We start from the raw sequence: 22,868 nt of genomic DNA, 5'->3' as shown, positions 1-22,868 counted from the left end.
ATAATGAGATCTGATGCCCTCTTCTGGAGTGGCTGAAGACAGCTACAGTGTACTCACATATAATAAATAAATAAATAAATAAATCTTTTTTTAAAAGAAAATAAAGAAAAGCAAAACAAAAACTAAGAGTGATGTATAACTCTAATCCCAGCACGCAGGAGGATGAGGAATTCAAACCCACACTTGTCCACATATGGAGTTCAAGGCCAGCCTGAGCTACATGAGATCCCATCTCAAAACCAAACCACTTTTGAGGTTGGGGTGTAGCTCAGTGGAAGAATCATTGCCTAACATGCCCAAGGTCCTGGATTGAATCCCCAGTGAAGCAAAAACTCCTAAGAAGGGCAGAGTTCAGTTCCCAATACCCATGTTCACCATGTGAACAGAGGTTCACAACCAGTGGTAATTGCAGTTCCAAGGGATGTGAGGCCCTCTTCTGTCTTCCACAGGTGTGTATGTGTGTGTGTGTGTGTGTGTGTGTGTGTGTGTGTGTATCCCTCTGTGTGGACGATCCTCCCTCTCTCCTTCCACATACTCCCCTTTTTATTCCTTTCTACTTAACAAACCACATAATTGATGTATTTATAGTGTTCATTTTTTTATCTCCACAAAGATCATACAGATCATTGTGTTTATGACATCTTCCAAGCTAGGAAAATACTTGTTAAATGTGTTAATGAAAGGACAGAGGTAGCAAGGATCTGGGAGCCTGGCCCCAGGGAGACCTTGGGAGAGACCCCTTCCATCCCGTCACAGTACAGTCTCTGGGACTGTACAAAGGACAAGGGCTTCGGTTGCCTGACTCAGGGCTCGAGCTCTTAGACGAACCCCAAACACCCAGAGAAGTCAGACCCTTAACTCCGAGCGCAGACCCTGCCACCCTCCATGAACCACTTTGGGCCCTTAAACAAGGACAGGCTTGAAGCTGGGGGGGAGGAGGGGGTGGGGGGTGGGAGCACCTTTATTGGAGACCTTCACTCCTCCTTCCCAGGAGAGGCAGAACTGGTCGGACCAGTTCTCCTAGGCCACCCAGCCCTGCTCTGTGAACTGGGACTTGCAAGCTATTGCTTCAGTTATTTTCCCAGATAATCTCTTGCTCCGCCTTTAGAAGTTTCCTTTCTCAGACTGTCTAAGTCAGTATAGCACAATCTACCTGGGGAAAGTCACTCTTAGCTGCCCTGGGGTGGGAGCAGCGGACAGGCAGCCTGGGTCTTGTTCTTTTAAAGTATGTTATTCATTCCACAGATATTGATTCCTGGGCCATTCTAGCCAATGTAGACATGTTTATGAGCAAAAGTCTTTTTGCCTTTTGTTAGATTAGGATTGATGGAGGACGTTGTGTTTTATAAAAAGCCAGGATATGTTTTGTAGAGCGAGGTATGGTGAGGTGGGAGGGGTGCCTTGGCGGGCCCATGCTGAGGCACCCCTGAGGTAAAGGGGTATAAGAGTGGAATAGAGGTTATTCAGGGACATGGGAAAGGCAGTTGAGAGGAAGTGGAGGCAGAGAAAGACAGACAGAGAGAAAGAAGAGGAGAGGTAGGCCAGAAACATGTGGAGAAAGGGGGAGGGGAAGGGGAGAGAGGGGGAAAAATGGGTTAGGGAGAGAAAAAAGGCAGAGAGCAAGGAGGGGGCCAAACAGCCCCTTTTATAGCAAGCTAGGCCAACCTGGCTGTTGCCAGGTAACCATTGGGCAGAGCCTAGAAAGAATGCCAACAGAGGAGACATGGAAATAAAAGAAATCGGAGACCAATCTCTACACAGAGTTGTTCTTTAGTCAGAACAACTGGAACAGTAGTGTAAGTTTGAGGCCAGCCTGGTCTACATAGTGAGATTTAGGAAAACCATAGCTATGCAGAGAGACCCTATCTCAAAACAAGAACAAGAAGTTTATATTTAAAAGGATTTTATGTGTATGAGTGTCTGAATGTGTGTATGTGCACCATGCGTATGCCTGGCACTCACAGACACAAGACGGTGTTGGATCCCCTAGGACTGGAATCAGTTCTGGAATCTCCAGGAATTGGATAGCTGTCATAGATGCAGGTGCTGAGAACCAAATCGATGTTCCCTGCTAGAGCAGTGGTACTGGCCGGCTTTGTCCATTGACCTTGTTTGGTTTCAGACCTTGGGACTAGGCGCTGAGGTGCATATTTTACATACCAGAGCAACCAGGCCTCCAGGTTTGCCCAGCATTCCTCAGACCCCACCTGGCATACCCTGCCCCTGCCCCTGTATGTCCCAGCCCAGCAGCTGGGCTGCCCTTTCCCCAGAGGTTCCTTCCTGCAGAATCTGGACCCCTTGGTCTCCTCCCACTCCTCTCATCTCTCTCTGCTCTCTCTTCTCCCTCTCCCTCTCCTTCCCATGGTGACTTCCTTGGTTCTCAAGCAGGTGAACCCATGCCAAGCGCAGCTTCCCAATAAACCCACACTTAATCTAATCTAATCTAGTTTGAATTGGTTCTTGGCACAAGGGAGAGAAATAGGTTACCAAGACTTGACACAAGTTCAAGCCTTCAGAGAGGAAGGAGTCTCAGCTGAGGAAATGCCTCCAGAGATCCAGCTGTAAGTCATTTTCTCAGTTATCAATGGGGAGGGCCCAGCCCACTGTGGGTGGTGCTATCCCTGGGCTCGTGGTCCTGGATTCTATAAGAAAACAGGCTGAGCTATGTGTGGTGATGCACACCTTTAATCACAACACTCCAGATTCCTGCCCTGCTTGAATTCTGGTCCTGACCACCTTTGGTTATGAACCGCTAGGTGGGAATGAAAGCAGAATAAACTCTTTTCTCCCTAACTTGCTTTTTGATCTTGGTGTTTCCTTGCAGCAACCCTAAGACAAGCAGCAAGTGCTCTTGACCACTAGTCTTATCTCGCCAGCTCTCAAAATAAAATAAAATGAAATGAAATTAAAATAAAAGCTAAGGTACAAAGCACAAAACTTGGCACTAGTAAGTAGATGCTCAGTCCCACCCTCTGCGTTTGCTGCTAAAGAAACTGAGGCTGAAGCCGGGCGTGTTGGCGCACGCCAGTAATCCCAGCACTTGGGAGGCAGAGGCAGGTGGATTTCTGAGTTCGAGGCCAGCCTGGTCTACAGAGTGAATTCCAGGACAGCCAGGACTACACAGAGAAACTCTGTCTCAAAAGAAAAAAAAAAACTAAAAAAAAACAAAAAGAAAGAAACTGAGGCTGGGGGGGGTGTGTGTGTGGAGGGGGTCGTGTGCTCATCTCTGCAATCCTACCCTTGAGGAAACCAGGTCAGCAGGATTGCTTACAGTTCAAAGGGACCTGAGTGACTCTGAGTTCAGGGTGTTCCCGGCAGGTGGGGTATGGAATATAAAAGGAAAGAGAGAAAAAGAGAAGGAAAGAACTGACATAAAACACAAAGAAACTAGGAGCCTTCAAGATTCTCAGTGGGTGAAAGTGCAGTGCGGACTGCAAGCCTGACATCCTAAATCCAATCCCTGGATCCCCGTGGAAAGAGAGAACTGACTCCCAGAAGTCCTCTGACCTCTACACATGGCCATAGCATGCACACAGCCACATGTACACACCATACATATGCACATTAATAGAAAAAATAAGTATTTGTGAGACAATCTTACTATGCAGCCCTGGCTGTCCTGGAACTCACTGTGTAGACTAGGGTGGCCTCGAACTCACAGGGATGAGTACACACTGCCTCTCCTCTCAAGTGATGAAGCTAATATCTATGTTTTAGGAGAGTAAGTTCCTGAGGCCAGTTTAGAGGCTGAGACCCGGGGGCAGCTCAGAAAGGATGGGAGGACTGGGGGCAAGCTTACAGGGCCACACAGCAAAATAAATCACAAACTGAGCACAGAAGACCAAAAGCCAGTGAGGTGGCCTCCCCCACCCCCACCCCATCCTAGCATTCCAAGGTGGAGGCAGGAGAGACAAAAGGTCAGTGACCTTTGACTACCCAGTGAGCCTGGAGCCAGCCGAGGCTATGGAGACACCCTGGGGGGCGGGGCTCCGACGGCTCTTTCTGGTCCACTTGTTCTGCCTTCTATCCTGTCCCTTTGAGACCTGAGAACTTAGAAATACTTCTATATAGTAAATCACAGCTAACATTCCATTGCAATGCCTTCCTTCCCCCTCCTCTTCCTCCTCCTCTTCCTCCTCTCCCCTTTGAGGCAGGATCTCACAAATACAGCCCTGGCTGGACTGGAATTCACTATGTAGACCAGGCTGGCCTCAAACTCACAAAGATTCACTTGCCTCTGCCTCCCAAGTGCTAAAATTAAAGGTATGAGCTACTGCACCAGGCTATTAGTAGTACTTGTAGGTTGTTTTTTTGTTTGTTTTTTGAGGTTTTGTTTTGTTTGTAAACTAGATCTGGCTATATAACCCTGGATAGCCTTGAACTCAGAGATCTGCCTGCCTCTGCCTCCTGAGTGCTACGATTAAAGTATTTGCCAATGTTGGATGGTAATGGCAAATTCTTTTAATACCAGCACTTGAAAGGCAGAGGCAGACGGATGTCTATGAGTTCCAGGCCAGCCTGGTCTTTAGAGCCAGTTCCAGGACAGCCAGGGCTACACAGAGAAAGCCTGTCTAGAAAAACCAACCAACAAAAGCATCCGCATCAAGCCTATCTGGAACACGATCTTGCTGTATAGCTCAGACTGGAGCTGAACTTACTTAGTAGCCAAGGCTGACCTCAAACTTGTGATCTTCCTGCCTCATGTTCCAGGGTGCTAGTTGGCGTCACCCAGGGTGAATATTTACTAATTTATTTACCTTTCTTTGGCAGTGGTGAGGATTGAACCCAGGATCCTGTACATGGGAGACAAATGGTCTACCCCTGAGCCATACCTTCTGACTTTTTTTTCTTTTTCTAGCATGGTAAATGAATGGCTGTCTATTAACTGGATTCAACCTACACTTGCCAATTCGTGCTCTCCCGTTTACCTACTTTATTCCCCTGAATTACGGCATCAACCCCATCGAGTAGGATACTGTTCTTTCTGCTAACTGGGGAAGCTAAGATTCAGAAGCATTCTCCACAGTCCAGAAGGGGCGGAGCCGGGACTCAAGCACAGCCCCGTCTGATGCCAGTCTGCGGTCTTTGGGACCTGGACGCTCTGCCTCTAACACTACATTGTCTGGCAATCTGGGACTCTTCAAGCTGCTTCGGATCCCCTGACACCAGTTCTCTGTGACTCTTGAAGAAGGGCTTTCCTTTCTCCACAGCTCAGTCTCCTATCTGCTAGCCCAGGAGTATGTGTGTCAGTCAGACTCCAACGCTGTCCAGCTCCCCACCCCCACACAGTCCTACTGCCTTATTCTGTGACCTGACTCTGCCACTATCTGCCACACAGCTTTGGCCTGATAATCCCTGATACCCTCCATTGCCCTATCTCAGGGGCAGAGCCGGATTAGAAGCAGTTCCTAACTTGAGTGCTTAGAAGAGCGGCAAACTTGTGGCCAAGTATGGGACTTCCCAGGATTCCCGCCAAACGTGTGCACAGAACAGTGCACTTCCGGTGGGAACATCACTGGTGGTGTGTGGATACAGAGGCACTGCTAACATCTCCTTCAATGTCCAAGCTTCTCATTCAGCACCAACCCCGTAATAGCACAATGTGGCTGGGAGCGTGTACAGACAGGCCATGCTGACTGACTCCCAGCTGTGCAACTTACTAGTAGGCTCTGTGAGCTTGGCTGAAGAGCTCTGCCTTTCTGTGCCTCTGCTTCCTCAGCCATACACCCAGGAAAGCAATAGCACTCCACGGGCAGATTGAGACTACGAGACATGAGCAGTCTAGCAGGGTCCATCTCATGAAGGCTTAAAGAACCAGCCACTGTCACCTTCCACAATGTTTAGTCACCCTGGGCCATTCGCCAACCCCAGACTTCATACCTGCCTCCTCAATTCTCACGCTTGGGAGGTTGCAACAAGATGACTTTCAGGAGTTTGAAGCCAGGCTGGGCTACATAGTGAGTTCCAGGCTAGCCTGAGATACAGAGTAAAACCTTGTCTCAGAAAGCCATCCATCCATCCATCCATCCATCCATCCATCCACTCACCCATCCATCCATCCATCCATCCACCCACCCATCCATCCATCCATCCATCCATCTATCCATCCATCCACCCACCTACCCACCCATCCATCCACCCATCTATCTATCCATCCACTCATCCATCCACCCATCTATCTATCCATCCACCCATCTATCTATCCATCCACTCATCCATCCACCCATCTATCTATCTATCCATCCACCCATCTATCCATCCACTCATCCATCCATCCATCTATCCATCCACTCATCCATCCACCCATCTATCCATCCACTCATCCATCCACCCATCTATCCATCCACTCATCCATCCACCCATCTATCTATCTATCCATCCACTCATCCATCCATCCATCCACCCATCTATCTATCTATCCACTCATCCATCCACCCATCTATCTATCCATCCACTCATCCATCCAAGTAAACCAGATGTCCTCTCCTTCAAGAATTCCTGTCCTCCTTTCTTCTTGCTCTTTTGCAAACAGGGACACATTGGCTTTGTCCCTCTTGCTACCCCTTACCCCCTCTTGGGAATGTGGGAACTCAGGCATGGCTCCAAGTTCCATTCTTGGGACTTAACACAGAGCTATCTGAGGATCACGTCAGGCTTCTAGGAAACTCAGCATCAAAGTCAGCTCTACTGGGCCCTGCCCTGGTCCTTCTGTGCCTCAGTTTTTACTTTTATAACAGAAACAAAGTTGCCCAGAAGATGGCTATGAAGAGAAATGGAAAAACACAAATTTAGGACCCTTTTTCCCTCCTACCTCTCAACAGGCCTGGCTTGCCTCCCACCTGGACTCGCTGGGACTGGAGGGGACCACTGGAGGTAGGGACACAGAGAGAGGGGCTCTATCTAGAGAATCCACAGCATGGGGGAGGGGAGGCCTAGAATTCTAAGGTTCCACACACAAGTATAAACCTCTTCCACAGGCCATTTGCACAGACCATGCTCTGTAATAAGCATCTGGGGAGCTTCAGGCCTGCGCCCATGGGAAAGAGGGACTCAGCAGCCTATAACCCAGGCTGACCTGAAACTCAAAATCCTCCTGCCTCAACTTCCTGAGCGCTGCAGACTGCTGGAGTTATGACTGCTCAGAGCAAGCCTGTTGATTCTCCTTGGTCACCCGCATGAAGGCTGTGCTGCATCTTAGCCTGTGCTTTAGAGGGAGTGGTGCCATCCGGGCTAAGAAAGGAACCTCTGAGGCTCAGGCCTGAGCGGTTTGGACGCGGGTAGTTAATAAAAACATTTGTTGAGATTTATTGAGCACTTTCCAGGTCATGGGTACTTCGACCAGCCCTTTGCACGTTTTAGCACACTATGCCCCCAGGACACTCTAGGAGGTAGTGCTATATGAAGTCCTGTTGTACAGGTGAGGAACATGGAGCAGAAAGAGGTGACGTGTGTCTTGCTCAGGTCACAAGGGCTGGCTGGTGGCTACAGTCTAAGCCCCAGGCTAAGAGCCCATTACATACTCACCTCACACAGTCGTCAGAGGACATCAGGAAGTGTTTAACACACAAGGACTCCAGCCATGTCCAGCTAGCATCCTAAAGACCAGCACAACCTGAGGCCACCCAGGTAAGGAGGAGAGGTGGGTGGGATCACCCTACCGTCTCTTGGAGGATGCCCAAGCACCAGCCTCCATCAGCCAGCCCCTGGGGCTACAGTGCCTGCCTCAGACCCTGTGAGTGCTGTAGGTTTCCCCGGATAATCGCGGGGCACAGGAGGACAGCGGTGGGACAAGGTTGATACAGTAACTTCCAAAAGGGATTGTGCCCATGCACCTTCCCCGCCCTCAACACACACACTTCCGGAAGTCCCAGTCCAGGTTACTCTGAGGCCTGGATGTAAACTGGAACAGCGAGCATAGCACACCCTCCCTCGGTCCCAGCCTGCAGCTCGGCAAGTGCCAGGTTGGAGCCCAGACCCTCTGTGTGCCCAGGCACCACCAACTCCGGGTCCCCGCCCACCACAATGGACAGCACTGCGTCCTGCTCAAAGGGTGGCTTGCCAGGGGCAGCCTCAGGAGAGGGCCCTGCTGCCTTCAGCTCCTCCAGCCCCAGAGGGTCCGGCATGGGGTTCTCCTCCTTGTGCACGTTGGCGATGCTGCCGCCGCTGCCGCTGCCGCTGCCACCACGCGCTGTTGCCCTCCTCCGGGGAGGCCGCCGGGCTTGCAGGTCCTTGTCCTTTGTGGGGCCCAGGCGGCAACGGTGGTCCTTGAGGTATTTGTGTCGCGAGAAGCCCTTGGCACAGCCTGCGCAGCGGAACTTGTAGTTGCCTGTGTGCGCGCGTTGGTGCTCTGCCAGGTGGGCTCGGCGGCTGAAGGACTTGCTGCACAGCCCACACTTGTGGAGCTTCAGGCCTGGGGAATGAATGAGGAGCCATGAGGGAGAGGCATGGCCCCCTCGCCCTCCACATGCCCCACCCACCCGGGAATGACTGCTGTCTCAGGCACTACACACTTCTGTGCATGCGGTTGGGCCTCAGCTGGCTCCAATGTTGCGTCTTACCTTTTCCCTGCCACTCACTCTTCCTCTCTGTGTTGCTTCCTGCCCCCAGGGCCTTTGCACTTACTGTTCCCCTGCCTGAAGTAATCTGCTAAACCCCTAAGCCTTGGTGAACTCTGTAGGTCACACATGCCTCTCACCTGGATGGTCCTGCCCAGCCACCTCTTCTAGGCCCGCCTGTGCCCCTCAGACCATCGCCAGTGGGAGAGAGAGATGTTTTGTGAGGCACTAAAGCGCAGAAGGCTTGATGTCTAAACCCTGCTCTGAGGCCTCATTTCCTACAAAGCAGGATGCAGTGTGCCAGGCCCTCCTCAGCCCTTTGCCCCGTGTCCCTCAGTCTTCCCTGATTGAGGACCTGTACTTGCTGTTCTCTTCCAGAAAAGATTTCCCGGATCTTCTCTCTCCTCAGGCCTAAGCTCTATGGAGCACTTCCAAGACCCCCACACTCAACCTGCTGGGCCAGGCGCCTTCCTTCTGTAAATGCCTTTACCCTTCATTTAGCCCCTGGGGTTGGGGTCCAAAAAGGGGCAGCCACTTGCCTGAGACCTACCCAGCAGGAAGCTGGTGGCATCAAGGTTCAAAGCCAAGATGTCAGAGGCCTTGATCTACTTTTTTTTTTTTTTTTGGATTTGTTTTTTTCCAGACAGGGTTTCTCTGTGTAGCCCTGGCTGTCCTGGAACTCACTCTGTAGACCAGGATGGCCTCGAACTCAGAAATCCACCTGCCTCTGCCCCCCAGAGTGCTGGGATTATAGGCGTGTGCCACCACTACCCGGCAGCTCTTTTGAGACAGGGTTCCACTCTGTAACCCTGGCTGTCCTGGAGCTCTGTAGACCAGGCTGACCTGAGTCTCAGAAATCCATCTGTTTCCCAAACGCTGGGATAAAAGGCGTTCTATTTGGCTTCAGGCTGGCTTTGAACTCCCGATCCTCTTGCTTCTATCTCCCATGCACTGGAACTACAGTTGTTTGCTGCCAAGTTTAGTTTATGTGTTGTTGGGGATCACACCATGATCCCCAACGTGGATGTTAGCTAGGCAGGTCCTCCAGCTGAGCTGCATCCCCAGTTTACTCTCCCATTTTCAAAGTTTATCAGGAGCAACTTCATCTCCAAGGGAACCTTTGGAGGCATTTTTGGTTGTTACACTATGGAGAAGATGCTACACTGACTTACCATGTGGATGTGGGCACGGACAGTGGATGTGGGGTTAGGGTGAACAGAAGATGAGATGCTGATAAATACTTGTATTTACCCTGGGAAGGTGACTTGGAGATCTCTGTCCTGCCTTCCCCTGCTACCCATTGGCCACATCTTGATGGCACCAACACACCTCTACGTCACCGCACACAGTCCAGCTCAGCAGCCTATGTTCACAATTACTTCCTCTGGGACCGGGAAGTAATTCACAACTAATTCATCTCTGCTACCCCAAGGTCCCCAACATAGATCTGGCTTCTAGCTCTCAGGAGTGGAAAAGTAGAAACCCACACTATGTCTCACACGGGTGTTGTGGCCGCTTTTCCTTCAGATGGCTCTATCCCTGAGAATCCTGTCAGCCAGTCCCTGAGCCTCTTACCAGCGTGGGAGAGGATGTGGGCTTTCAGCTTGTCCTGCCGGTTGAACTCCTTACTGCAGCCTGTGTGCATCCTGGAACCCAAAGCCAGTGGTTACTGGGGCGTGAGAGCACGGATCCTCACCAGTTCCTGCTCCAGCCTCCGTCAATCAAAGGACTGGGCGGGGAGTGAGGCAGGCAGGACCCAAACAAGACTCCTGAAGAGAGGCCAGAAGCCCAGCCCTCCATGTTGGTCCCTCTAAAGTTATCTAACCCAGCCCCGTGCATAAGGCGCCCCTACATACGAGAAGGGGCATTTGTACTTCTTGAAGGGCTCGTGGATCAGCATATGTCTCTTCAGCTTGTCTTTGCGGTTGAATGCGGATTCACACACTGAGCATTTGTAGGGCTTCTCACCTATAGAGACATGGGAACACCACATGGGTCCCGCGAGGAGGAAGCCGAATTTAGAGCCCAGCTCCTCCCGCAGCTGGCTTTTCTTATTCTTCCTGACATAGCACAGAGAATTTGGAGGGGTTGTGTTTGGGTTTCGAGGCAAGTTTTTGCTGTATAGCCTATGCTGGATTGGAGTGCCCAATCCTCCTGCCTCAGCCTTCCCAAGTGCTAGGATTATGGTAATAGGTCACCATGGAACTCAAGGCTTGGTGCTTGCTAAGAAAGCGCCACAGCTACCTGTAGTGCCCTCTTCTGGTCTCATCGGGTACTGCATGCACCTGACATACACCCACACAAACACAGGTATATAAATCTTTTTTTTCTAATCTGTTAAACTATAGTCACCCAATCTAGACAGTAACTACAGTTATAACTGGAGAGGGAGTTGGGAGTACTTTATATGACCTGCAGGTCCTAGCTTTCAGGAATTTATTTATTTATTTGGTTTTTTGGATTTGTTTTTTTCCAGACAGGGTTTCTCTGTGTAGCCCTGGCTGTCCTGGAACTCACCCTGTAGACCAGGCTGGCCTCGAACTCAGAGATCCACCTGCCTCTGCCTCCCAGAGTGCTGGGATTACAGGCGTGCGCCACCACCGCCCAGCTGCTTGCAGGACTTTATTTTTGCCTGGCATTGTGTTCAGAGAGAGACTGCCCAGGCGTCTCTCCCATCTCAGGCTCCAGAGTAGCCAGGGTTACAGGTGTAACCACACCCGGCCAGTTCTTATTTTAAAGATAAAATTTAATTCTGGGCTCGGCATGGCTCCATGGGTAAATGCTTGCTTACTACACAAGAGTGAGGACCTGAGTCCGAATCTGCAGAACATCTGGAAAGCCAGGCGTGGAGGGGTTCGGAAGGGGGCACATCTATAATCCTGGGCTGCTGAAGGGAGAAGAGAGTGGAGGCAGGGGAATCGCCAGGTGCATAAGGGTCAAAGCAGGCCTGGTGCGCACACAGACAGACAGACAGACAGACAGACACACACACACACACACACACACACACACACAACTGAATCCTGTGGCACAGACCCTAATCCTAGCATTGGAGTTAGAGGCAGGAAGGTCAGGAATGCAAGGTCAGCCTCGGCTATGTCTGATATGTCTCTCCCTCCTTTTTTTTAATGATTTAAAAAAAAAAAAAAAGCAAAGAAACAACTTTTACTCTACCTCAAGCTGGAAACCTGGGAGAAGGGGTGGGAATTTGCAGGATGGTCACCCCACACCCATGATGTAATCCAGCAGGGCTGGCACCCAGAGGGCAGAGCCAAAGTCCCTTCACTAGCCTCTGGGACTCACCTCTACTCTCAAGGTGTTGACAACCCCTTGCTCACAGGTGAGGTGGTGGGAACCCTCTGCTCACAGATGGGATGGTGGGAACCCTGTGTCCACAGGTGGGATGGTGGGAACCCCGTGCTCACAGGTGAGGTGGTGGGAACCCCGTGGTCACAGGTAGGGTGGTGGGAACCCCGTGCTCACAGGTGGGGTGATGGGAACCCCGTGCTCACAGATGAGGTGGTGGGAACCCCGTGCTCACAGGTGGGGTGGTGGGAACCCCGTGCTCACAGGTGAGATGGTGGGAACCCCGTGCTCACAGGTAGGGTGGTGGGAACCCCGTGCTCACAGGTGGGGTGGTGGGAACCCCGTGCTCACAGGTGAGGTGGTGGGAACCCCGTGCTCACAGGTGGGGTGGTGGGAACCCCGTGCTCACAGGTGAGGTGGTGGGAACCCCGTGCTCACAGGTGAGATGCTGGGAACCCCGTGCTCACAGGTAGGGTGGTGGGAACGCCGTGCCCCCTGGTGAGGTGGTGGGAACCCCGTGCTCACAGGTAGGGAGGTGGGAACCCCGTGCTCCCAGGTGAGGTGGTGGGAACCCTGTGTCCACAGGTGAGGACCGGCAAATGACCAACAGTGTGGAGAGCAGTAAGAGGGATTCAGAGAAGAGCCCGAAGGACAGAAACGCGACACAGGGGCCGGCCAGCCAGGGAAAGGGTGGGCGGGCACCCACCTGAGTGGATGTGGGCGTGCAGCTTGAGGTAGTGCTCCTTCCGGAAGAACTTCTTACAGATCTGGCACCTGAACCGGCCACCACTGCCGTGGGTGGGTAAGTGACGCCGGAGGTAGCGTTCACAAGGGAAGACCTAGATGAAGACCTCGGCAGATCAGCTCCGAGACCCTCCCACGACTTCCACGGCCAGATCCCTGGTCTCTAGCTTCTTGGAAACATCATCCTGTGTTCACGGGGGCTGGATGGAGGCCAGGGTCATCCCTAACCCTCCAGACCGCTCAGCACCCTAAGCACTCGTGAGCCCAGGCAAAGCATATCCCCTCTGTGTCCCCCTCCTCCCCCCGGGCTGTTCTTCCTACACAGAGGACTTTTTTCTTGGTCATAAACTCCCATTCATCCCTCGAGACCCAAGTCAGGCGCCAATGCCTCTGTGAAGGCTCCTTTACTGCCTGGCGACATGCTAGACTAAGTCAGCTCACTGTCCCTCCTGGGCCTGCTCTGAGGGAACCGCTGTGACACCTACCTTGTGGCAGTGTGGGCAGGGGAAGCTGTGAGTGGCTGTCTGCACGTGGTGCTCCAAGGCCTCGGGAGTGGAGTATTTGTTGACACACTTGACGCACCTAAGTGGGAAAGGAGAGAGATGAGCTTTAGCAAGGTTCCCCTGCTTCCCCAAAACCAACTTCAGGAGGCAAAATTCCCCATGCCATTCATTCTCAATGCGTCCACTCCTCTCTGACGCTGTTGTGAGCTGCTGAGATTGTGTAGGGGCCTCTCTGCCTTCCTGCCTCATCCTTACCCTGGAGCCCCTTATCCCCCAGGGAAGCCGGATTACACCATTGAATATGAAAATCAGGGCTCAGTGATTAAGAACACGGGCTGCTCTCCCAGAGGACCTGGGTTTAATTCCCAACTCCCACAATGGCAGCTCACAACTTTCTGCTATCTTCAGGTTTCCATAGATAAACAACAATAACATTTTTTTTTTTAATTTAAAGGAAAAAAATCTCCAGGAAATCGGGTCACACCTATTATCCCAGTGGTTCAGGGTAGAGACAGGAAGATCATGCATTCAGGTTATCCTTGACTACAATCTCAAAAATTAAAAAACAAAACCAAAAAAACAAACCTTCCTCTGTATTTAATAAGGATGCTTTTTTCTTTTTTCTTTCTTTCTTTTTTTTTTTTTTTTTTTTTTGGTTTTTCGAGACAGGGTTTCTCTGTGTAGCCCTGGCTGTCCTAGAACTCACTCTGTAGTCCAGGCTGGCCTCGAACTCAGAAATCCGCCTGCCTCTACCTCCCGAGTGCTGGGATCACAGGTGTGTGACACCACGCCTGGCTTAAGGTGCCTTTTTGTAACCAGGGAGAAAATACTATCAATAATTTTTTTTTTTGAGACAGAGTCTCATGGAGCCCAAGCTAGTTTCAAGCTTCTATGTGGATGAGGCCTTGAATTCCTGCCTCCAATTCCCAAATGATACCAGGCAATAAATCATATTTTCAAAAGGAAAAAAAACGAGGGGGTCCTAGGTATGATATAACCCAGCACCTGGGAAACATGTTAGAAGGTTGCTAAGAATTAAGGCTAGCCTCATCTACATACCAGTCAGAGCTATGTAGTAACACCCTGACTCAAGAAAACAAAAACAAAAACAAAAGAAAAAAAACCCAACCAATCAAAACAAAACAAAACAAAAAACACCCAAAGAACCAAATACAGTGAGTGGTAGGCATGAGAGTTACTTCAGTGGCTTGGGGACAGTCCATAGGAAGGCCAAGGCGAGTAAACTCTGAGGACACAGTGACCAAGTGCCAAAGCCACCGTGCAAGCTTAATCTACCTACTGAAAGAGGCAATCTTTCCTTTAAGTTGTCACTTTGGCTTTCCGCGCACAGCTGAACAATACAACAAAAAGGTCTGTAGCGATCTCTCACTGAGCACCTACTGTGTTCCAAGGACCAAGCCTGAGAGATTCTTCTTTTACTTGACCCTTACTAAGAGTCCAGGAGAGCCGGGCACAGTAGCCCTGGCCTAGAATCCAGCTGTCTTGGGAAGCTGAGGCAAGAGGGTCACTTCAAACGCAGTGCCGGCTTCAGCTACATAGAGAGCTCGAGGTCGGCCAGGGTCACACATGAAAACAGAAATGGGAGGCGGAAGGGGTGGGGACATAACTGGACTGCTAGAGTCCTGCCTAGCATCCACGAGGCTCTTAGTTTGGTCCCCAACACTGCATAATTGAGGTGTGGTGGAACAGATGTAACTCCAGCGTCAGGAGGTAAGGACAAAAAGATAAGAGTTTGCCTGGGCTGTAATCCCAGCACTCTGGGAGGCAGAGGCAGGTGGATTTCTGAGTTCGAGGCCAGCCTGGTCTACAGAGTGAGCTCCAGGACAGCCAGGGCTATATAGAGAAACCCTGTCTCAAAAAAACCAAATGCAAAAAAAAAATACAAAATAAAAAATAAAAAAATAAAAAGGATCAGAGTTCAGGGTCACCCTTGGCTACATGGAGAGTTCATGGCCAGTCTGAGCTACATAGGAGTACTTGAGAGAAGTGAAGACAAGGTAATTAAGGGCCATCCTTGGCTACATCGGGGAATCAGCCAGGACTATAGGAGATACAGAGAGAGGCATGCGGATAGAGAGAGACTCATTCTAATAGGCTAAGCACTATCTGGTGAGGAAATTAAGGCCTGAGGCAGTTTGACTTTCCCCAAAGTCAGCACAAGGCAGCTTGGGACCTGAGCACTGGCAGGTGCTTAGTCCTTATCATCACCCTGAAGCAGTTGCGTCCTGAGCAGGTTCACACACCTGTCCTCAGAGATCTGCATTTACTTATCATTCCAGAAGCCATACCTGTCCCCACCTGTTCCCAGGGACTAGGACTGTTTGCAAAACACCTGCTTCCAACCAGCAGCCACCAAATGGTCAGGAAAAACCCAAAGGGCAAAATGGTGAGGGTGGGTGCCCTGCAGAATGTACCTTCCAAAAAGGAGGTTCAGAAAACACAGGGAGGTGCTCTGGGGGAGTGATGCCAAGCCTGACAGTCTCAGGGAGAGTGAGCTCAAGATCTGCGTGGCAATCTCATTTCTGAGGAGCCAGAACACCAGTTTCAAGACTGTTCTCTGTGTATGTGTGTGAGCCAGCATGAGTTCATAGCCACCTTGTGCCTGCAGGAGCACATAGAGGCCAGAAGAGGGCACCAGATCCCTCTTCCTGTCACAGGCAGTTCTGAACCACCACGTAGGGCACTGGGAACTGAACCCAGGTCCTTTCTGCAAATACTCTTACCCACTGAAGCATCTCTCCAGCCCTAATCAATTTTTTCCCTCTTCAATTGTATTTATTTATTTTGTACTTGGCAGTGGAGGTGAGAGGACAACTTTGTGGAAGTGAGTACTTTCCCTCAGTCGTGTTGGGTCTTGGGATTCAAACCCAGGCCGTGAAGCTTTATAGCGAGCACCTTGGCTCACTGAGCCATCTTTCTGGCCCCTAGTTACCCTTTCCAATGATAAATGGCTGGCAAACTAAGAACAGTCTGAGAAGAGTCAGCATCATTTTCCCCACTGGTACCAACACTGGTCAGGACCTCAGCTTTCAGCCACAGCCTCCCTTCCAGATGTGTCATTAACCCTGAGCAGCCTGGGCCCCCGGGCTCCCTGCCCACTAGTGCAGCGTGGCTGGTGGCATGGCACATACTTGTAGACGGTGCTGTCCTTTTTGGGGCTGTGCTGCGGCAGGAGGCTGTGGGAGTACTGGTGTACGCCCAGGTCGTACAGCGAGGGGAAGTCCTTGCTACAGAGGTGGCAGCGGTAGCTCAGCTCCTCTTGGTGGCTTCTGATGTGCTCCAGAAAGGCGTCCAGCTTGGGGAACATCTGGGCACAGCTCTTGACCACGCACTTGTACACCTTGAGGGGAGACACCGGAGGGTGAGAGAGTGGAAGTCGCCTCTACTGCTGCCGCAGCCTCGACCAAGGATGAGGCTGCACACACTGCCGTGGACAACCTGCCAACCACAGATGAAACCAGAGCCTCCCAAATGCTGGGCTATCGGGCTACCCTTCAGATCTATCTCTTAGCCCTCTTTTTAGTTCTTATTTAGATGCAGGTGCTTACGAAGTTTGCCCAGGCTAGCTTCGAACTCATTCCATAGCTCAGTCAGGCCTTGAACTGACAATCTCCTGCATGAGATAGCACCGGCTCAGTTCCTGGCTTCGCTATGATTACAGGGTTCTCTTCTTTTGGCCAGTTGTTCCCCCCACTCCTTGAATGTATCCACAAAAATTACCCAAGACGTGGAAATACAGCAAAAGGATGGCACTATGCCCGTTTAATGTCACACAGAATCATGTTGTGACTCTCAAAATAAGTGGACATCGCTAGCCGTGTGCACACCTGTAATGTTAGCACGTGGGAAGAAAAGGTAGGAAGGTCTGGAGTGACATCTCAGCTATTAGGGTCATTAGGGCATCTGTTGCTCTTGCAGAGGACCCAAGTTCGATTCCCAACACCCACACAGTAGTCCATAACTACCCATAACTCTGATTGCAGGGGATTTAACACCTTTCTCTGACCTCCAGAGTGCTGGACATCACATGGTACAGTATGCATGCATATACACAAGCAAAACATTGATACATAAAAAGAGAGTAAATGAATCTTTAAAAATTAAAAAAAATTTCATCTTTAGCTACACGGTGAGTTTGCAGCTAGCCTGAGCTACATGAGGGTCCATATCAAAAAAGAAAAGAAAAGAAATATTTGAGAGGCACCACCAAGAGGATCTCTGACCTGGCAGGTGTGGATGGCCCGATGACACATTACCCTTAGTGTCATCTCAGAGACTAGTCTGGGGACCACCTTTAGAACCGCTACCCAGCAAACTTTCCCAGCATCCTCTCGCTCCCTGGGGACACGGCTAGTTTTGACTATTTATTACTGACTTAGGACCCAGGCTCTCAAGTTCAATGTTAACTTGTAAATAATATATAATCTGATATAAATGATTTTTGAGAGTACATGCGTGATGTAATTCAAGGTCTTGTACATGTCCCTAGCCCTAATGAGAGAGACTTTTTTTTTTTGTCAGATAGAAAAACTAACTCCAAAGGCCATGCATGGATGAGACATTAATAGAATTTGCATCTAGCTTAGCAGTCGGATGTGAGACACTCAAATGTAGAGACAGGTGTCATATACACTTGTGAACTGAATTGTCATTTCAACCTCTGTTTTCATGAGCCATGTGACATTCTGACATGTCTCATGTCAAGTCTATAACAAATACGCTTTCAATATTTTGAAAAGTCTCACAGTCATCCGTATTCCTCAGGTGCCCACACAATGTCAAGCTCTCTTTGTTCCTAATTACATCGTTCCCAATTTGCCCCAGGTGGCAACAGACTGGATAAAAACCCTTCACCCTCTTGACAGCCTGGTGGCTCCTTCCTCGGCAATGATATCCAGAGGACAGTCTCTGGGGACACCATCCCTCGCAAAACAAAATGGCAAAAGCCTGCTGGTAGGAATCCCTTCTACTTTTCTGCATATATCTTGACTGGCATATAAATGTGACAGACGGAGACACAGCAACTCTTCTGCAGCTTTGAGGGTGATTACCACAAGCCAAAAGACTCTAGAGCAGAGAGTCAGAAGCCAGGCCCACGATGACACACCTAGCCTGCTATCCAAGCCCAGTACTGCTCATTTCAGGCCTATTTTGATAGGAGAGAAATAAAGCCCTAGGCATTGGGCAGTCTTCTATCACTATATGCATATTAATAGTCTCCTACTTGATAAGAGCGGCGTATTAATAGTGATGAGAGCGAGGGCTCTGGAGCTGGGACACCGCTCACTTGACTCAGTCGGTAGCAGGCTTACCTACCATGCAGGAAGCCCTCTAACACCTCATAGACGGGCACACACACTTATGATCTCAGTGCTTGGAAGATCAGTTCTAGGTCAGTCTTAGTACACACATGTGTGTGTACATGCCAGCACAGGTGCCCTCAGAGGCTAGAAGAGGATGCCATCCCTTGGGGCTGGAGTTACAGGCAGTTGTGAGCCACCTGATGGGGTGCTGGGGACTGAACTCAGTGCACTTCACCACTGAGCACTGCTTTGTTTTAAGAGCCCTTGTCTTTAAATAAAAACAAAACAAAACAAAACTGTCCCTGACCCACAAGAGATGCAGAGAATTCTAGGAAAGGTTTCCACGGCTCCCTTGAGATACTATGACTGGATTTTCCATGAAGAATAACCCTGACAGGGGCAGCAAGGCGGCTCAGCGGGTAAAGCACGTGGCACTGAACCTGACAACCTGTCTTCAATTTCTGGGACCAGCATGGTGCAAGGAGAGAACCAACTCCTACTAGCTGTCCTCTGACCTGCACATGCTCTGTGGCACTTGTGTGAGTGTGTACTCACGCGCATGTGCACACACACATTAAATAAACAAAGGGCAGAAACAGAGTGCAGGGCATGGTGATGTTCTTTAATCCCAGCACTCAGGAGGCAGAAGCAGGCAAATCTTTGCAAATTTGAGACTGGCCTCGTCTATATAGCCAGTTCCGGTCAGCCTGGGCTACACAACCACAACCTGTCTCTATAAAAAAAAAAAAAAAGACAGTAAACACAAGGTAAGCCACAATGTAGGACAAGGCCACACCTTATGATAGCAGCCACCCTTGATGCTGAGCTGAGCGGATGCTCTGGCCAGCCTCCGGTTTTGTCAGATAACAAAGTCCCTAACCATTTAAGTCAGCTACCTCAAAGGTCTCTATGGTCTAAGCTCACTGTGTATGATTGCTACCTTCTGCCAGGAATGTACCCTCAGGACAAAGAGCCATGGACAAGGCTGGGCAGCAGGGTGACCCCAGTGCCACCAAGCTCATAGATGGGGGGCCCGCCCACCCTCTGCTTCTGCCCCACCCACCTGCTCCTTCTTGTGCTGGATCATGTGGGACTTGAGCTGGAAATAGGTGCTGAACTTGCTGGGGCAGAACTGACACAGGTAGGAGCTGTCGATGACGACCACCTGCTTGGCCTCTGGCTTGTCACCTTCCTCCTCACCTGCAGTGGGCAAGGCCTGGGGCTGCGTGGTGCTGGGCAGGGGCTGACCCAGCCCTAGGCAGAGAGAGAGAGAAAACATCACAGGGAAGGGTTCTGAGTGAGGCAGAACAAGAGCCACCCCACCCAGGAAGGCTCCTGGGACAACTCCTGCAGACTTGACACTGTTCAAGGCTGCACTCACTCAGCATGTGCGCTCCGGTACAGACAGACAGAGGCTAAAATACTAAGACCTACCCCCGCCCCCAGACAGGGTCTCATGTAGCCCAGGTTGGCCTCAAATATGCTAAAAGTGACCTTCAACTTCTTTTTTTGTTTTTTGTTTTAATTAATTTATTTACTTTATGTATATGAGTATACTGTTACTGTCTTCAGACACATCAGAAGAGGGCATCAGATCCCATTATAGATGGTTGTCAGCCACCATGTGGTTGCTGGGAATCGAACTCAGGACCTCTGGAAGAGCAGCCAGTGCTCTTAACCGCTGAGCCGTCTCTCTAGCCCCAACCTTGAACTTCTAATCCTCCTCCACTATCTCCCAACTGCCACCCTGCTCTGTTTATGTACCGCTGGGGACCGAACCCAAGGCATGCTGTGTGGAGACACTCCATCCTGAGCTACATGCACAGCCCTTGAAATACTGAGAGACAGCTGGTGATCTCTGTTCCCTCCCGACCTTTGCTTAGTTACTGCCTGCTCCGTGGTCATCAGACACTGAAGACTCCGACGCATGCTCAGGCTGCCTCCCACGCCTTTCCAACCAGGACACTCACCTTTGACCCACCGTTCTTTGCTAACTAGCATCCCACACTCTTCCTGACATCAAGAGCCTTGAACAAATGGTGCCCTGGGGTCAGCGTCTCGCACTACATGGAACTGTGTGAATGAGTGAAGGTCTGTAGCCATGGCACTCAGGAGGTAGCAGCAGAAAGATCAGGTGGTCAAGGTCAATCTCAGCTATATAGCAAGTTCTAAGCCAGTCTAGGCTACATGAGATCCAGGGGACAGGGAGAGTACAATGAGAGGAAGGAAGGAAGGAAGGAAGGAAGGAAGGAAGGAAGGAAGGAAGGAAGGAAGGAAGGAAGGAAGGAAGGAAGGAAAGGAGGGAGGAAGGGAGGGAAGAAGGGAAGAAGGGAGGTAGGGAGAGAGGGAGGGAGGGAGGAAGGGAGAGAGGGAAGAAGGGAGGGAGGGAGAGAGAGAAGGAAAGAGGGAAGGATGGAGAGAGGGAGGGAGGGAGAGAGGGAAGAAGGGAGGGAGGGAGGGAGGAAGGAAGGAAGGAAGGAAGGAAGGAAGGAAGGAAGGAAGGAAGGATATAGATTCTAACATGGGATTCAGACTCAGCCAGAGAGAAAGAGATAGGAAGTAATTTACGGGTGATGTCTACATCTGCCCTGGACACAGTATTAGAGTATTAGAGTATTAGAGTATTAGAGTATTAGAGTATTAGAGTATTAGAGTATTAGAGTAAGGACACATATATCACATACTCGGCATCCTTCCTTTCACCTTGTGTTCCCTTTCTTTAGATCGCTGCTGTATAGCACAGGCTGGACTCATAATCACAGTGTAGCCGAGACGGACCGCCAACTCCTGCCCCTCCCATCTTAGCATCACCCAGGCTGGGATGATACCCTGTACCACACCCAGTTCTCTAGGTCCCGCTTCATAGATAAAGTAGGCTGAAGCCCAGAGAAGTCACAGAGGCCACCCAACGAGCAACTGTGAGGCTGGGTTTGCTGGGACTGAGCATGAATCGCAGAGCTAGAGCTCTCTTCTGGAATACAAGAGACCCTGGTTTGGCTCCCACAACAGTCAGACAGCACTCGGAAGCTTCAGAGGGGGTGAGGGGGAGAGAGCGGTGGGCTCTCCCAGAATGCTCACCTGGGTCTTCCTCTTCTTGCCTGTTGGGGTTCAAAGCCATGACTTGTACTGTCACAGAGTTTCGGGAAACCGTGCCACCACTCCGCCCCGGAGGCCACACCTTATGAGTTTGCATGTGTTTCTTGACATTAGATTTCTGGGCAAAGGCACGGCCACACGCGATGCACTGGAAGGGCTTTTCCCCCGTGTGGCTGTAGGAACAAGGTTAGAGAGCATTCTCGTGTACAGACAGTGATGTGGCCTCCACCCAGGAGCTCACAGTCACCAGGAGGGCCCAGAGATGCCGCTGGCCATCATTCTAACACCAGGAAGACCTGCTCTCCCAGTGTGGCAGAGAGATCAAAGGTAGAAAGCCTTGTTGAGCTCTCGGTGAGCACACTCTTCTTGGCTACCTCACCTCTGAGATGACAGGTTTCCTAACTATTAAAGCATCAAGAAGGAAACAAGTGTGTGTGTATGTGTGTGTGTATGTGTGTAAGCATGAGTGTGCCACAACATATATGTGGATGTCAAAGAACATCTTGTGGGGGTTCTTGTGCTACACAGATCCCCAGAAACTGAATCCAGTTGTTGGCCTTGGCAGCAAATCCCTTTACCTACTGAGTCATCTCCTTGGCCCAAGTGTGCTCAGCCCCTCCTCTCTCTCTTACTCCTCTCTTCTTATCTCTCTCACTCTCAGCTTTTCTCTGCCCTTCTTGGGCTCTCCTCCCCTCCACCTTTCTCAACGTGGTCATGGCCGGCCTCTGCTTCTCTACTCTCTCCTTCTCTCTGCCTTTTATCCCCTTTAACTCCCATCCTCTGCCCTGAATAAACTCTATTCTATACTATGTCGGTGTGTGATCCCTGAGGGGTGGGTAGGGGGGAGGGATGCCTTGGCATGGGCTGGCTGGGGCACTCCCTTCCCCCATGCCACTGTATACCATATTCTCTTTTTATGATCACAACAGTGTGCCCTCATGCCCAGCTTTCAAAATAATTTTAAAAATGAAATCTCCCCATTATTTGTCATTGAATATGAAAAACCACTTCTTATGAGTACCTATGTATTGAAAATGCAGTACAAGTCAGGCATGGTGGTGCACGCCTGTAATCCTAGCACTTGAGAGACAGAGGCAGGCGGGTTTCTGAGTTCCAGGCCAGCCTGGTCTACAGAGTGAGTTCTAGGACAGCCAGGACTACACAGAGAAACCCTATCTCAAAAAACCAAGAAGAAAGAAAGAAAGAAAGAAAGAAAGAAAGAAAGAAAGAAAGAAAGAAAGAAAGAAAGAAGGAAAGAAAGAAAGAAAGAAGGAAAAGAAAAGAAAAGAAAAGAAAAGAAAAGAAAAAATGCAATACTAAGGACTGGAGAGATGGCTCAG

General features: G+C 50.4%; 1 protein-coding gene across 2 annotated transcripts in view; it reads right to left on the bottom strand.

Moving 5' to 3' along the window:
• Positions 1–7,281: 7,281 nt before the first annotated feature.
• Znf341 (zinc finger protein 341) overlaps positions 7,282–22,868 on the bottom strand; it is a 33,161-nt gene continuing 17,574 nt past the window's right edge. For both annotated transcript variants that reach the window (XM_052184010.1, XM_052184011.1), the window contains exons 8-15: positions 21,511–21,701; positions 19,496–19,686; positions 16,261–16,469; positions 13,091–13,187; positions 12,568–12,700; positions 10,412–10,523; positions 10,131–10,201; positions 7,282–8,410 (exon numbers count right to left, since the gene is read on the bottom strand). In XM_052184010.1, coding sequence (XP_052039970.1) covers positions 7,878–8,410; positions 10,131–10,201; positions 10,412–10,523; positions 12,568–12,700; positions 13,091–13,187; positions 16,261–16,469; positions 19,496–19,686; positions 21,511–21,701 — 1,537 coding nt within the window. In that variant the 3' untranslated portion in view covers positions 7,282–7,877. The remainder of the gene's footprint in view (positions 8,411–10,130; positions 10,202–10,411; positions 10,524–12,567; positions 12,701–13,090; positions 13,188–16,260; positions 16,470–19,495; positions 19,687–21,510; positions 21,702–22,868) is intronic.

Source organism: Apodemus sylvaticus, chromosome 5 (genome assembly GCF_947179515.1).
Source record: "Apodemus sylvaticus chromosome 5, mApoSyl1.1, whole genome shotgun sequence".
Classification (NCBI taxonomy): Eukaryota; Metazoa; Chordata; class Mammalia; order Rodentia; family Muridae; genus Apodemus; species Apodemus sylvaticus.
The sequence above is the reverse complement of the archived record's forward strand: the minus strand, read 5'-3'. Positions and strand labels throughout refer to the sequence as shown.